Source organism: Nannospalax galili, unplaced genomic scaffold (genome assembly GCF_000622305.1).
Source record: "Nannospalax galili isolate Female #2095 unplaced genomic scaffold, S.galili_v1.0 scaffold1086, whole genome shotgun sequence".
Classification (NCBI taxonomy): domain Eukaryota; kingdom Metazoa; phylum Chordata; class Mammalia; order Rodentia; family Spalacidae; genus Nannospalax; species Nannospalax galili.
Genome location: NW_008354345.1, coordinates 1,466,479 through 1,482,069, shown reverse-complemented (window position 1 = coordinate 1,482,069; position 15,591 = coordinate 1,466,479). Strand labels below are relative to the sequence as shown.

Below are 15,591 nucleotides of genomic sequence, written 5' to 3'. Positions count from 1 at the left end.
AATTAGGGAAATGCAAATTAAAACCACTTTAAGATTTCATCTTACCCCAGTCAGACTGGCTAAGATCAAGAGAACAAATGATACGAAATGTTGGAGAGGATGTGGGGAAAGGGAAACACTCATCCACTGCTGGTGAGGCTGTAAAGTTGTTCAATCACTAATGGAAAGCAGTGTGGCGAACTCTTAAAAAACTACAAATGGCACACGCCTTTAATCCCAGCACTGGGAAGGCAGAGGCAGGAGATCTCTGTGTTCAAGGCCAGCCTGGTCTACATAGTGAATTCCAGGATAGCTGGGGCTACAGGGAGACCCTGTTTCAAAAAGATGCAAAAATAAATAAATAAATAAATAGATAAACAAATAACAACAATTTAAAAACATGTTTTAAGATAAAACCTATGCTATCTCTTTTAGCTCTTGTTTTCCAGATAGATTTTCTGAACACACAACAGAAAGGATTCTATCACCACACCCCTCCAAGACCCAATGAAGCTTATTTTTATATGAAACTACTCATTTTTCTCCTTATTTCCCCCAGTCACTGTTAAAGAAGCATCAGCTTGTTGCTTCTTATATTGAATTATGATCTTAGTGTCTGTGGCCTGAACTATAATATACATGCATACATATGTGATACATATCACGAATATCTATGTTATATTTTATGTGGCATATAAATGTATATATTACATTATATGTACATATTGCATTATATGCACAGATAAATATTATATACATAGATTGAACTGGAATCCCAACTCCACCCGTACCTATGTTATTGGGTCCATCACAAAGTCTATGTATCAGTTTCCCCATTTATAAAATAAAGATAACATCACCACCTATAGTGGTGAAATTTTCTGTGAAAATTACAAGAAATACTAAGTATAAATTAGTGATTAGCAATTAATAAATGTTCTGCAAGCATTACCTTACTAATAATACATTTTTATGACATGTATCCATAAAACGAGAAAGTTGGATCATGCTTTATTGTACCGGCTTTCAGTTTGAGTGGTTTTGTGATTTTAGTTTTCAATGTAAGAGAAAAGAAGAACTAAAAGATAGAGGTCAAGGATGCATAAGTCATGGATGACACAGTAGCTGAGGGTTGAGATTTCTCTGCCTGGTATGGATGCGACTACGGTAAACCAGTGTAAAACCTTGCCTGGCATGCATACAGCGTCCAGACAAACACAGTCAGTCCCTTTGCTTTCTTTTCACCCAACTTGGCAATAAGAGAAGGATAAACCACTCTCTTATTAAATAATTGGAGTAGCCATTGTAGGAATAAACAGGGCAGGTGGGCATGTGAGCTTGCTCAAAATGTATCAGCCCCCACTACCAAGAATGCAGCTTCTTTGATTTGCGTCACAGACCTGCAAAGGGCCTTGAACACGGTGTTTGTCAACCATTGCGCAGGGAATACCTCATCACTTTCCTAGATTGAAGAAGACTGTTTCAGAGAATGTTCCAGATCTGTTCTCACTGCAATCATTTCTGATCCACAGCTATGACTTGGAAGAGGAGAGTCAGATTAGTAGACATATACACTTAACAGTCAGATGACTTCCAAAGTCTGTAACTTGAATACTTTAAAAATAGTGAGAGTACCCCAAATTTATTTATGTAGACATGTATAATAAATACATATAAAAGTGTAAATGTAATCTATATGATATATTTACATGTGTATATAAATGTACATATGACATCATCTATCTATATCTATCATCTATCTATCTATCTATCTATCTATCTATCTATCTATCTATCTATCTATCTATGAGAAAGATGAGAGATCTGTCCTTATTTTGGCTGATACCTATACTTTATGCTTTGGATTAGTGATTTTCAGTAAAATTGGCCTAGCTTCTAGATGCAAGGGCTTTAACTGCCTCATTGCTTTAAATACAGAGGAACCTCATATTTTCTTGCTTGTGGAAGGCCTGACAATTTGCCCTCATGCTAAATATAGCTTCCACATTGTTCCAGAAACTTGTAGATCAATAAAATACAAAGTACTTGTTTGAAGGTGAAGCTGAAGTCCAAATTCAAAGGCCGTGACTGTGTGAAAGCAATAATTCAGGAATAATATTGAATGTGTATTTAAAATGTGAGACTAGAACAGCATTCATTTGCAGACTTAAGAAATATGTATTATGAACCTTTTTGGTTTATTCCAAATTTGGAAATAAGTATAGTGCTTCTTTCTTTCTTTCTTTCTTTCTTTCTTTCTTTCTTTCTTTCTTTCCTTCCTTCCTTCCTTCTCCCTCCCTCTCTCTCTCTCTCTCTCTCTCTCTCTCTCTCTCTCTCTCTCTCTCTCTCTCTCTCTCTCTCTCTCTCTCTCTCTCTCTCTCTCTCTCTCTCTCTCTCTCTCTCTCTCTCTTTCTCTCTCTGTTGTACTCACTTATACTGTAGCATGATAAAGAGAAGTTTAGAGCAAAGTGTGGTTAATAAGCAAATGTCAGGGAAAACTGCTTGGCACCTACATATGGGGGGAGGAAAGCTGAAGGGGTGTTGAGTTTCTGGACTAGCAAGAGGACGCACTGCAGGAAACTGCACAGGGAGATGGAGGAGGGACAGAGGTACTCAACTTCTCAAAAGTTTATATTTTTATTCCTGATAGACTGAAGAGAACAGCCATGGGCTCTGTAGACCCTCTATGACTCTCTGGGACGTGTTCATGTCAGGAGTGAATGCCTCTGCTAGGGAAGAGAAATAGAAAATTAATTAGCTATATTTATCTTTGCATTGCAATTTCCAAATCAGATCATTTATTTCTTCCAATAAAGCATTTTAAATGCTGGGCATGGGGGTGCATGTCTGTAATTCTCGTAGTTGGGGTTGGAGGCAGGAGGATAAGATGTTCACGGTCATCCTCAGGTATGTAGCAAGTTTGAGGACAACCTGGGCTACATGAGACCCTGCCTCAAAAAAGGAAGTGTATGGGGCTGGGAAGATGGCTCAGTGGTTAAGAGCACTGACTGCTCTTGCAGAGGACCTGGGTTCAATTCCCAGCACCCACATGGTGGCTATGAACTGTCTTTAACTCCAGTTCCAGGGGAATCTGAAGCCCTCTTCTGATGTCCGCGGCATTGCATGGCACAGGTGCACTCACATGCATGCAGGCAGTACACTTGTACTCATAAAATAAAAATAATAAAAAAAATTTTTTAAAAGAGAAGGGTTTACATTCTTCTTCAGTTCTTTAGCAAATAAAAACATGCTTGAGAGGCTGGAGAGATGGCTCGGTCATTAAGAGCCCTGGTTGCTCTTGCACAGCACCCAGGTTTGGTTTCTTGCATCCACATGGCAGCTCACAACTGTTAGTAACTCCAGTTCCAGGGAATCTGACACCCTCTTCTGGCCTCTTCAGGCATTGCATATACAAGGTGAACTTACATGCATGCAGGCAAAACACTAGTACATACAAAAATTTAAAAATATTTTATTTATTATTCTTTAAGTTTTCTGTCTATGAGTGTATTGACTACATGTATTTAAGTGCACCCATGTCATGCAATGCCCCCAGAAGTCAGAAGATGGTGTCAGGTTTCCTGGAGATGGAGTTATGGACAGTTGTTAGCCACCATATGGGTGCTGGGAATTGAACCTGGGGCCTCTGCAAGAGCAGTCAGCACTCTTAACTGCTGAGCCACCTCTCCAGCCCACACATGAATTAAAAAAATTTTTTTTAAGTATATTTTGAGTTGACTGAGATTTAAATAAAAAGTTGTAGAAGGCAACTGTGGTCATTGTTGTGACTATTAATAATACTTCTTGAAACCATTGTGACTGAAATTAAAAAATTTAAGATGTTACAGTAATTTTAAAAGCCTATATCCCAAAACCTGAGAAACAGCATTGAAAAATGAATGTTTTTCAATACACAGTTGATAAGTAGCTTTTTCTAGTTAAGCTGAGGGCTAGGACCACGTTTCACCACCTCCTGAGTCTGTGAATTTCCCAAGTCATATTTTGCCTACAGTTCAAGGACAAATATTAGGGAGAAAGTGACTTGGGTTGTTTTCGTATTCTGATACATGATTACTGCTGAGGGCTGGTATGCGCAGTGTCCTACCCAGTTGCCTGGAGATCGTCTCTTGACAGCCTCTGTTCATCATGCGGATCCAGATTCACACTGATCCCTTTTACATGTATTATTCTACCCACCTATACTCTGCCTCCAACGTATAGCCTGGTCTTTAATCATCAATACTACCTAAAAATTTCTTCCCCATGGTATCTATTTGCCTTCTAATTTTTCACCCTTTCTAGTCACCCTTTTAAGTGGTTTTTTTCTTGTGCAAATATCACCTTTTTCATGAGGGCTCGTGTGTGTGTGTGTGTGTGTGTGTGTGTATTGCTGGGAATCAAACCAAACTTAGGGGTTTAACGGTGCTAGGTAAGCACTCTACCACTGAGCTATATTCCCAAACCCATAGGCCTCACTTTTAGTGTTACTGCTCTAATCTCTTTTTCACTAAAATAAACACTAGTTTACCATCATTTAAAAGATGAGAATTGAGCCTCGGGTGAGTTGAGGGCACATCCCTCTGCCACCACCTGAACTAATAACAGGAACAATAACAGAGCCCTTTCTTCTTCAGTCGGAGGCATCTGCACTGTGATTCAAACCAAAGCCAAAACCACAGCGGATGAATGGGGAGAAAATTACTTTCTGGTGGGCCCATATTTCGAGCCGAATATGAAGACTCAAGTTGAGCAGTGTGAGCCCGTCAACGACGCTGTCAGAAGGGCAGTGAGCACCATGAATGAGCATGGCTGCAAGGTAAGGGTTCTGATTGATACTTCACTCTGTAAGCCAGTCAATATGAAGGGAAAGACAGTAAAATGGCTTTAGAAGGACGTGGTCTTGAAAATTGGCCTTGATAAGTGTAGGTGAGACATGAGCAATTTATGTGTCAAAAAGAAATACAGTATCTGGCAGGCGGGGAGGAGCTGAAAGCTCTAAATAAAGGGAGTGATGAAGAACAGCGGGAATTCATTAAGAATGGGGAAGAGGGGAGGGTCCAAAGCAAGCTCAACAGGAAGTAAGGGATGGATGCAAGTCCTTGAATTCAGGAGTTTTGCCCAAAACTTTGCTGAGCTTTGCGAAGTGGGCATTAAAGACACCTCTTAGGAGGTGAGACTTAGGAGGCAAATGTTGAAATAGGAGAATTTGAAAAAGCGTTTAAGGGATATGTGAAAAGATTTCTAGACCTCCCTCAAGGGCAGTCAGTATATTCTTAGTAACATATATACTTGACTTTGACTTTATCTAGCAGCGTTCAGCATCCTGAGTGAAAGTGTGGGAAGCTGAGCAGCCGGGGAGCCAAGGGTGGTTAGTCCAGCTTTATAAAATGGGCACGATGGCACAGTAATCGGAGGTGATTTGGAGAGTGAGTGAATTAAGGGTTAAGTTGATCTACTGTGGTTTATGAAATGGATGGGAAACAAAATGATGCCAGAAAAGGAGGTGATGATAAAAGAGAAGTTGGGAGACTTCTAGGAGACTGAAGCCTAAAAGAGAAATGGAGAAGTACACGCTCATGCAGCCAGATACCTCCACACACACACATGCATCCAGACACCTCCACACACACACATGCAGCCAGACATCTCCACATACACATGCAGCCAGACACCTCCACACACACACATGCAGCCAGACATCTCCACATACACATGCAGCCAGACACCTCCACACACACACATGCAGCCAGACATCTCCACATACACATGCAGCCAGATACCCCCCCCACACACACATGTAGGACAAGGAGAAACAGAGTAAGAGAAAGGGAATATGGAGCTTGTGATCTCAAGACAGGATGCTAAGGTGGGATATTGCAGAGAATTCAGGGAAAGAACAACTCCAGTTTGCATGAGGCTGTGAACACAGGTGTGAGTATGGGGGTTGGGGGCTAAATCAGATGATGTGAAAGTTCTTTGATGCTAATAAGATAAAGCGACTTTGGAGTGTGTGTAGAATAAAAATAGTGAGGGAAGTTGCCTAGGAGAAGGTCAAGAAAAAACCCAAGTGATTAGGTTTCATTTTAAAGGAAAGGTAATGTATTTGGATAGCACAAGTTTCAAAAATAATTCGTGGTGTTTTGAATGAGAAATGTCTCCCACAGGCTCAAGTACTGAACACTTTTTCCCAAGTTGGTGGTGCTGTTTGCGAGGACATGGAGTCCTTAGGAAGTAAACCGATGCAGAGGAAATGTGTCACTGGGGGGCAGGCGTTGAGAGTTCACGGTCTTGCCCGCGTCCAGTTTGCTCTCTGTCTCTCATGTTGTGGTTCCAGATGTGGCTGTCAGCTTTCTGCCCCTGCCATTGTGCATTCTCCTCAAACCCATAGGCCCAAATAACTCTCCCCTAAGTTACTATTCATCATGATGTTTCATCACAGCAATAGAAAAGTCCTAAAACACAATTTACACATAACAAATAAGTCTTTTAAAATTTCAATGAAATTTAAGAAATAGTAACTTTCAAACTAACATAGGAATAATTTCTTGTGGGTAAAATATGAGAACTGCTGCCTCCTGACACCTGTGAGTAGTGGTGACTAAGAGGCACACTCCAGGTTTAGGGAACACAATGTGCAATTTATGAGTCTGTGAGGTACTAGAGGACGGATCAGCATTTAAGAATACTTGCTGCTCTTGCAGGGGACGAGTTTGGTTCCTGAACACCCATATCAGGTAGCTCACAACCACCTGTACTCCAGTTCCAGGGGATTCAGCACCCTCTTCTGTCTCCCTCAGGCATATACATTCACATGTGCATACACACAGATATACATGAATAAAAATAAAAGTACAGCTGCATGCCTTTAATCCCAGCATTTGGGAGGCAGAGGCAGACAGATCTCTGTGAGTTCAAGACCAGCCTGTTGCACATAGTAAGTTCCAGGAGAGCTGGGGGTACAGGGAGACCCTGTCTCAAAAAGACCAATAAATAAATAAATAAATAAATAATAAATAAATAAATCTTAACAATAAGAGTCTGTGAGATCCAGAGGCTGGCTGTCATCCTGCATCTGCCCTCAGGAAGAGAGACTTAACAAGAAGTGGGGCCTGGCTTTAAAACCTCAAGTTCTACCCTGAGTGACTCAAACCCTCCAATGATGCTCCACCTCCTAAAAACTTCATAATCTTCCCAAACCACACCACCACCTGGGGACCAAGTGCTCAAATATTTGCGCATTTGCAGACCATGCCACATTCAAACCACAGTGGTCTCCAAATAACGTTTACACCCTCTAAGCGAAAATACACATTCCTCTTTTATGCTACTTAGCGCACAAATGGCTGTTTTCTTCCCGTGACAGGTGCATTTTGGAAGATGGCTGATAGAGGGGAGCCCCTATGTGGTGCTTTTTGACATCGGTTCTTCAGCACAGAATCTGGATCGGTGGAAGGGCGACTTCTGGGAAGCCTGCGGTGTTGGCATCCCTCATCATGACCGAGAAGCCAATGATATGCTCATATTTGGGTCTTTAACTGCCTGGTTCTTAAAAGAGGTATGTACAGGTTATTGGATAGCAACACAACAGAAAAGGCTGAATACTACACTAATGGCCCAGCCATGACCCAGGAATTTAGAGAGAATTCCTTTATTGATTGTTATTATCATATTTTTGAGGATTCCAAGGAAATATATAGGATTCAACTAAATGCCAGCGTTTGGAACAGAGTAATAATAATATCTGTTACTATATGTCATGTAATAGTTAACTGGAATGAGGCGTATAAACATCCAATTGCATTGCCTAGTTAGATGATATGTGATGGATATATAAGAAAAAAGAAATATCTTTTCATTTATTTTTATTTTATTTATTTTTTATGTGTGTGAGTGTATGGCCTGCATGTATTATAAGTGCACCTGCATCTTGAAATGCCCATGCAGGTCAGAAGAAGATGTCAATTCCTCTGGAACTGAAGTTACAGAAGCTTGTTAGCCACGATGTGGGTGCTGGGAATTGAACCTAGGTCCTCTGTAAGAGCAGCCAGTGCTCTTAACCACTGAGCCATGAAAAAGAAACATCTTACATCATGCAATATGCACATAGATTCTAGAATCTCAGCAGTGATGAGAGCTTGAAACATTGCACTCTGTGTGGACACGAGTGCTTTTTTGATCTCTCTTTTACTGTCTAAGGGCTGAGGTGATCTCAGAAGTTACTTAGGAGTCTGTTACAGTAGAATTTCCAAAGCTGTACAGAAGCAAGCACAGCGGAAACCATATTTTATGAAATGAGTCACTCTCTTAACTCCTCAAAGCTTGGCACTAGGATTTTTTTGCATCACCTCCAGATGGTTATACCTAGCCTGAAAGTTGATTGTGAAGGAGCAAGGCCCCTAGCAAAGAAGAGGGGCTAAGGACAAAGTGTTGTGATGGTGTTCTCCTTAACACATCCTTCTGATGGGGTTCTGCTCTAGTACCCATAAAGGGCTGACTGGGATTAAAGGAGAAGGTGGATGGGAGCTTCATGATGGTGATCATACAGGAGGAGATGGGTGAGGGCTTCAACAAAAACCCATCCTGATGGCAGTGATTCAGGCCTGTAGCACTGTCCTTTCTCTACAGTCTTCCTCCCTGAGCCATGGCTCCAAGGTGAGGTCAGTCACCAAGTGGTGTGAGTGTGTATGTGCTGTGCATGTTATGTGTGGTGTGTTAGTGTGTTTGGAATGTGTGTGTTTGGGGGAGGTGTTTAGTGTGCAAGGTACATGCATATATGGTGTGCATGTTTGAGTTTGGTGTGTGTGTTTGGCATGCAAATGTCTGGTGTGCATATGTGTGTGCTTGGTGTACGTGTGTATGTTTGGTGTGTGCATATATTTGGTGCCTGTGGATGTGTGGTGTGGTGGGGGAGGAAGCTGGGTGTTACCCTTTCCTATTAAGGCAATAAGGAGAGACATAAAAAGAAGATTCCCAATTTTATCCAAAATAAAACAGAAAATCTAAGATGACCAGGCTAGCCCTGTCTGCATTGCCACCTCTGGAAAACTGTTAAGAGCTATAAGGACCATTTTGAAGATCAGGTAGTTTAGATTTCAGAGGATTGACAGGCAAGGGGGCTTATGCCAGTAATCCTGGCATTTTTTGAATCAGAGGCAGGAGGATTGTCATAAATTCAAGGCCATCCTGGGCTACAGAGTGAGACCCTACCTCAAAAAAAAAAAAAAACATTTCAGAGGGTTTAGCCTAAGCCAGTGGTACTCAATGAATCTTTATTTGGACCATCTGTGAACTGGTAGATGACTCAGATTGTCACTGCAGCCCAGAACGCTGAAGAGTCTGGAGAGAGGACTTGGGCGATTAGCATCTTCCTGTGGTGTTGATGTCCACTCTGAGGTTCACCCTTCAAACTTCCTAGATGAACTTGGGAAGTGACCAGCTGATGGCGAGAGTGTGGTCAAGGTGCTTCTTTTGGTGCGTGGTTCTGGGAATCGAGCCAAGGGCTTGAGCATGCTAAGCAAGGGCTCTATCACTGAGCCACACCCCCAGCCAGAGGTTAATGTTTTAAGGGGGTGAAGGAAACAAGTTACCCTTAAGACAAAGATGATTATCGATGCCGATGTGATTTGGCATAGGATTAGACCCAGTCCTCAGCATTCCAGTGAGCTGCTATTTAACCTGTACAACTTGTTAGAATTTTTGTCCCTGGTTCCATATTCTTGGAATAACAATATATCAGTTAAAATGCTTTGGGCTTTAAGGAAGAGAAAGCCCAAATAAGACTTAAAACATGGACTCAGCACTGGGTGTGGCGGTGCACACCAGAACTCAGGAGGCAAAGGCAGGTGGATCTCTGTGAGATCCAGGCCAGCCTGGTCTACATAGTGAGTTCCAGCTGGGGCTACCAGAGACCCTGTTTTAAAAAAAAAAAAAAAAAAAAAAAAAGAACTACTTATTTATTTGAAAACAAGCCTCAATGGATAGATGGATTCCAATGTTCAGCGATTTCTTCAAAAGCATTATTTTTGTTATTGATTCATCTACCCATTGAGTGTTGACTGTGCATCTAATTAATTTATTAACATTCATCAGTATTATTAATGTTTGTATTTATTCTCGTGTTTACACAAAAATAAATCTGAAGCATCACTGAAAGGGAGGATTAAGACATAAAAACATGGTGAACACGTCACTGAACCCTACAGAACGCTTCCCCTTGCTGACTAGGCGTGCTTCACGTTGGGCCCCTTTTAACTTGCGATGTGATTTACAGACCTCCCATCTCTGCATCTCTCCTTCTACAGTGGACAACAGTCAAGACGAAGCTTCACCAGTCTCTTTTCTAAAGGCTTTTCTTCTGATGTAGGTGGCAGACCATGCAGACGGTAAACACATCATTGCCCAATTCCATGAATGGCAGGCTGGAACCGGGCTGATCCTTTCTCGAGCCAGGAAACTTCCCATTGCCACAGTATTTACAACACACGCCACACTACTTGGACGGTATCTGTGTGCAGCAAACATTGATTTCTACAACCAGCTTGATAAGGTAACCCCCACCCCCCGCCACCCCGTCTAGCTTGTTTTCAGATCACTGAAGCCCAATGACAAAAAGTATTGATCTTTACATTTCAACTGTCAACCATATGTCAGAAATGCCCTTTTAGCTAGTCAGAATTCATGAATGTCCCCTGGGGTGACAGAAGGTTGACAGGGTTTAACTTTATACAGAGTGCAGTGAAGTGTAGAGGCGAGAGGCCTCAGTTCCGTGACCCCTTTGAGGGAATGAAATCCAGAAGGGCATGATAGGAGAGAGACACCATGTGGACTCAGGCCTGGGCTCCTCTTCCTTCCCATGAAGACCCTGGAGTCACACCCAGATAGATGATTGGCAGGTGGATAACAAGGATTCTAGGTGGTCAGACCTGCATCTAGCTCCTTGTTTCCTCTATTCTCCAAGTGAAGGGTTTACTAGAAGAACATTCTAGGTAGATCGTCAGCCTCTTTCCGTACTTTTCCAGTGCACAGATGGGGCACTTGTGGGGTCAAGCGAGGAGATGTCACAGCGATGTGGGTGTCTGATGAGCGACGTTTCCCATTTTACACACTACCCCATTCTGTGAACCCAAATCATTTTTTATCTTTCTTCAGTTTTTTATCAGTTAAATTAGAATAATAAAAGCATCCTTTATTTTTATTATATTAATTTTAAATAAAAATATTCCTCTGTGTGTGTGTGTGTGTGTGCGCGCACGCACATGCTGCACATGCTTGCAAAGGTCAAAAGAACATATTAAATCCCTTGGAGCCAGAGTTACAGGTGGTTATGAGTAGCCCCACGTGGGTGCTGGAACCACACTCAGATCCTCTGTAAGAGCTGCCAGTGCTTTTAACTGCGGAGCCATCTCTCCAGTCCTGAAACATCTTTTATATTATCAAGTCAACAATATCATTAGTAGTATTATTTTTAACTGAATTTTTGAAATTTTCATACACTATAATTTGATAATCTTTAGATTCCCTCCCCTATCCTGCACCTCCCCTTATCGTCCCCCGCATAACTTAATGTACTCTGTTTTATACATATATATATATAAAATATCCCTATACAATTTAATGTGTGTCCCCAAATGTCCAGCAGTGTGGATCCATCCAGTGGAACCCAGTTAACCTACCAAGTGTCCCAATCTCTTTACATGGGATTGGAGCATCTTATCCACTTCCTCATGTCTAGGCTGGAATTTTATCTAGTTTGAACCTGTATGAACTTGTGCACGCTGTCACCATTGCTATGAGTTCATAAGAGTAACTGACCAGCTATCTGGAAAACTCTGTTTCCTTGTGGTCATCCACCACCTCTGGCTCTTACAGTCTTTCTTTCCCCTCTTCCACAATGATCCCTGAGCCTTGGGAGGTAGAAGTTTGATCTAGGTATCCTATTCAGGGATAAGCACTCTGCAACCTCTTCTCTGAACAAGAGGTCAGTTATGGGTTTCTGTGTTAACCGCCATCTGCTGCATAAGGAAACTTCTCTGATGAGAGATGAGAGATGCATTAATCTATGGGCATAGCAACAATTCATTTAGAGTTGGTTTGATGTGATAACTAGGTTCTCCCCTATGTCCTGTGTCCTGTCTAGCCTCAAGTTCCTAAGCCAGATATCAACATCAGATGTGGGTTCAATCCTAGGAAGCAGATCTTAAATCTAATTAAAGAGTGGTTGGTTACTTTCATAACTTGTCCACTATTGCACTGATGGCATATCCTGCCAGGCCAGTTGTTATTGTAGGTCTCGTAGTTCACAGGATTCACAGCAGGGTTCACAGAGCCTTTTAGTACTGTGCACAGCACCTTCCGGCACTATGGATGCTAGCCGGTAGAAATGAGGCTCTGACGTCAGCATCGGCTTGATTTCTCCTTGTTTATTCTACAGCTCACATATGTAGTGTCTTCAGCAACAGAGCCTTACCATCCAGTTCCGGCGGTAACCAAGAGCAGGGTAATGATCAGTATTGTTTGAGGGTTTATGGGCCCCCTGGTCCACAGCTTCTAGAGAGGGAGTCCATTCCTGGCGTTGAGGTTTTTGTTTTGTTTTTTTTCATTCCCTATGATGTCTAGAAAGAGCAATGTCCCCTTGTTATAGGATAACTCATTTTAATCTTTTTAATGATGCATATGTATACACTTTAAGAAGCTTCTATATTGGTAGGAAAACTTGATTTTTTAAAATATTTTATTTATTATTTTTATTTTATGTATATGAGTGTATTGCTTGCATGTATGTAAGTGCACCCGTGTTGTGCAATGCCTGCAGAAGTCAGATGAAGGCATTAGATTCCCCTGGAACTGGAATTACAGATGGTATTAACTGCCATGTGTGTGCTGAGAATCAAATCTGGGTCCTTTGCAAGAGCAGTGGGTGCTCTTAAACACTGAGCCATCTCTCTAGTCCCTGAAACTTGATTTTTAAGAGATGTTTCCAGCATTCAGTGTCCCAGGAGTCTATGAATTAGGCTATGTATGTACATGGGTACATGTGATATGAATGATAGAGGGGCACTGAAAGCTTACTCTGCTAGCTCCAATGCATTTAGTGTAAGAACATTCTTTCTGAAAACCTCTGACATTTGCAAAACAGTGTTGCTAATAAGAGTTGCCCTATGGAAATGTCAGCCTAACCTGAAGGTCACATCATATGCCTAAGATCCATGATTTAAATAAAGTCACCAAGGGGTTCAAAAATCCAGGAGGCCAGAGAAATATCCAAATAGCATATGGTAATGGCAACTAATGAGGGCAAACCAGCCGTCTGTGCTAAGCTCTGCACCTGTAGTTTCTGAGAAGGGCAGACTTTGATCTTAGAGTGGCACATGGAATACTCCACTTCAAAATGCCGAGGGATCTTCTATACTGACAATAATGTATATTACATAGTCTTATTTTATTCTAAGGAACAGAAGCATTTGAGTATACAGATAGAACTTAAGCCTTTTGATAAAGGTTAGCATTTATACCATGCCGTCTTCAATCATGATTATACATCTCACTTAGATGAACATATGTGTGATAGAGATTTCAAACCCTTCACTGGTTGAGGTATGTAAAGCTTAGTCAAATCCCGGTCATTCTAATAAACTGTTCTCCCAATTATTAGTAGGTAACAAGTAGTAAAAAATTAGGCTTTGATCACACACACACACACACGCACACACACACACACACAAATAAAATTGAAAATTGAAAAAGATTTTGAATAGGCTTTGAGTTAGATTCATATTCAATCTCACAACAGGATCCCCATGCTCACACTAGGCTTAGATTTAGGTAATATGTAAAATCACCAATTTATTTACCTCAAATATATTCAGGGGTTCAATCTAAGGATTGAGCTATAATTTAGTCTTGGATGCAGGACCCAGAATCCATTTGAGTAAGTTCTGACACAGGCACACAAACTTGGGGAAAACACAGAGTATAAGAATTTAACTTTTTTTTTTTTTTTTTGGTTTTTTTGATACAGGGTCTCCCTGTAGCCTCAGCTGGCCTAGAACTCACTATGTAGACCAGGCTGGCTATCACTGAGATTTGCCTGCTCTGTCTCCCAAGTGCTGGGTTTAAAGGTGTGTGCCACCTCACCCAGCCCCCTGTTTTTTTGTTTTTTTTCCAAAGAGCTTTATTTTCCTCGTGTCTTGGCCTCTTTCTTAATTACAGCAGGATTTTCTAGACGGAAAACTGAAGACAGCTGTTTGGGGTAGTAGGGAGGAAACCCTAAACGATTGTTCGGTAGTATTTTTATATTTTATTATTTTTATTTTATGTGTATGAGTGTATTGCTTGTATGTATGTAAGTGCATCCATATCTTGCAGTGCCTACACGGTAAGAAAAGGGTATCAGATCCCCTGGAGCTAGAGTTTGGGATGGTTGTTAGCCACCACGCGGACGCTGCGAACCAAACCTAGGTCTTCTGCAAGAGCAGCCAGGGCTCTTAACTGCTGAGCCATCTTTCCAGTCCCAGATTATTCATTTTGAAAATCTATCTTCCCCCCCTCCCCCTCCCCCTCCCCCTTCTCCTCCTTTGTTTGTTTGAGACATGGTCTCACTCTATAGCCCAGGCTGGTCTCAAACTTGTACCAATCTTCCTGCCTCAGCCTTCTAAGGACTAGGATTACAGGTGTGCCAACTGAGTCTAGCTTCTGGTTTGTAAAAGTTTACATACTACATGCTGTTTCTCTCATGAAATGTGCTCTACAACAGCAACAATCATCACGACAGCTACGGTCAAGAAGCATGCACCAGGCACCAGGCACTTTTTGAAATGTGTGATGATGATCTCATTTGAAATTCTCAAAATATACTTGAATAGGGGACATTTAATGCTTCTTTCCAGAATTATTTCTTCTTAAATATAAGCGATGTCCTTAGCATATCTCTAAACACATCTGACCATTGTCCATTCCATGCAGGACAAAGGCCAGACTCCTAGATTCTCCTTCGGGGACTCTAGTGACCTGATCCTGTTATATCCATATTTTAACTGTCAAGTTTAAAATATTGTTTTTTTCATTATTTATGGGAAATATTATAACATTCTTGGGGAAAAGAATTATCTTTATATTTATAAAATGTGGGATAAGGAAAATTATAACCAAAATGTCAAAACTTTAAAGTTCTCTATGATTATAGCAAAGTAAAAACCCCATTTATGTAGCAAGTTGCACAGCAGTTTAGAAGAAGAAATGGGGGCTGGAGAGGTGGCAAAGCAATTAAGAGCACTGGCTGTTCTTGCAGAGGACCCAGGTTTGGTTCCCAGCATCTGCAAGGCAGCTAACAACCATCTATAACTCCAGTTCCAGAGGATCAGATTCCCTCTTCTGATCTCCATGGGCATTGCATGACATGGGTGCACTTACATACATGCAAGCAATACCCTCACACATAAAATAGAATAATAATTTTTACCCTTATTTTTTTAAATTATTTATTTAATAACCTCATAATTAGAAGAAGCATTTCATTACAACAGCATTGACATATTTAATAACAATTTCCAGAGCTAAGATGCATCTCTTTCAAAATTGGCTGTAAATTTTTAGGTTCACAGTTGAATTAATACA

The 15,591-nt window shown here is 41.2% G+C and overlaps 1 protein-coding gene across 2 annotated transcripts in view; it reads left to right on the top strand.

The window, feature by feature from the left end:
* Gys2 (glycogen synthase 2) overlaps nucleotides 1-15,591 on the top strand; it is a 53,377-nt gene that overhangs the window by 8,000 nt on the left and 29,786 nt on the right. The window contains exons 2-5 of one of the 2 annotated variants that reach the window (XM_029555238.1): nucleotides 4,614-4,795; nucleotides 7,343-7,534; nucleotides 10,343-10,525; nucleotides 12,410-12,475. In XM_029555238.1, coding sequence (XP_029411098.1) covers nucleotides 4,614-4,795; nucleotides 7,343-7,534; nucleotides 10,343-10,525; nucleotides 12,410-12,475 — 623 coding nt within the window. The remainder of the gene's footprint in view (nucleotides 1-4,613; nucleotides 4,796-7,342; nucleotides 7,535-10,342; nucleotides 10,526-12,409; nucleotides 12,476-15,591) is intronic. The other variant, XM_008851597.2, reaches the window with a different exon arrangement.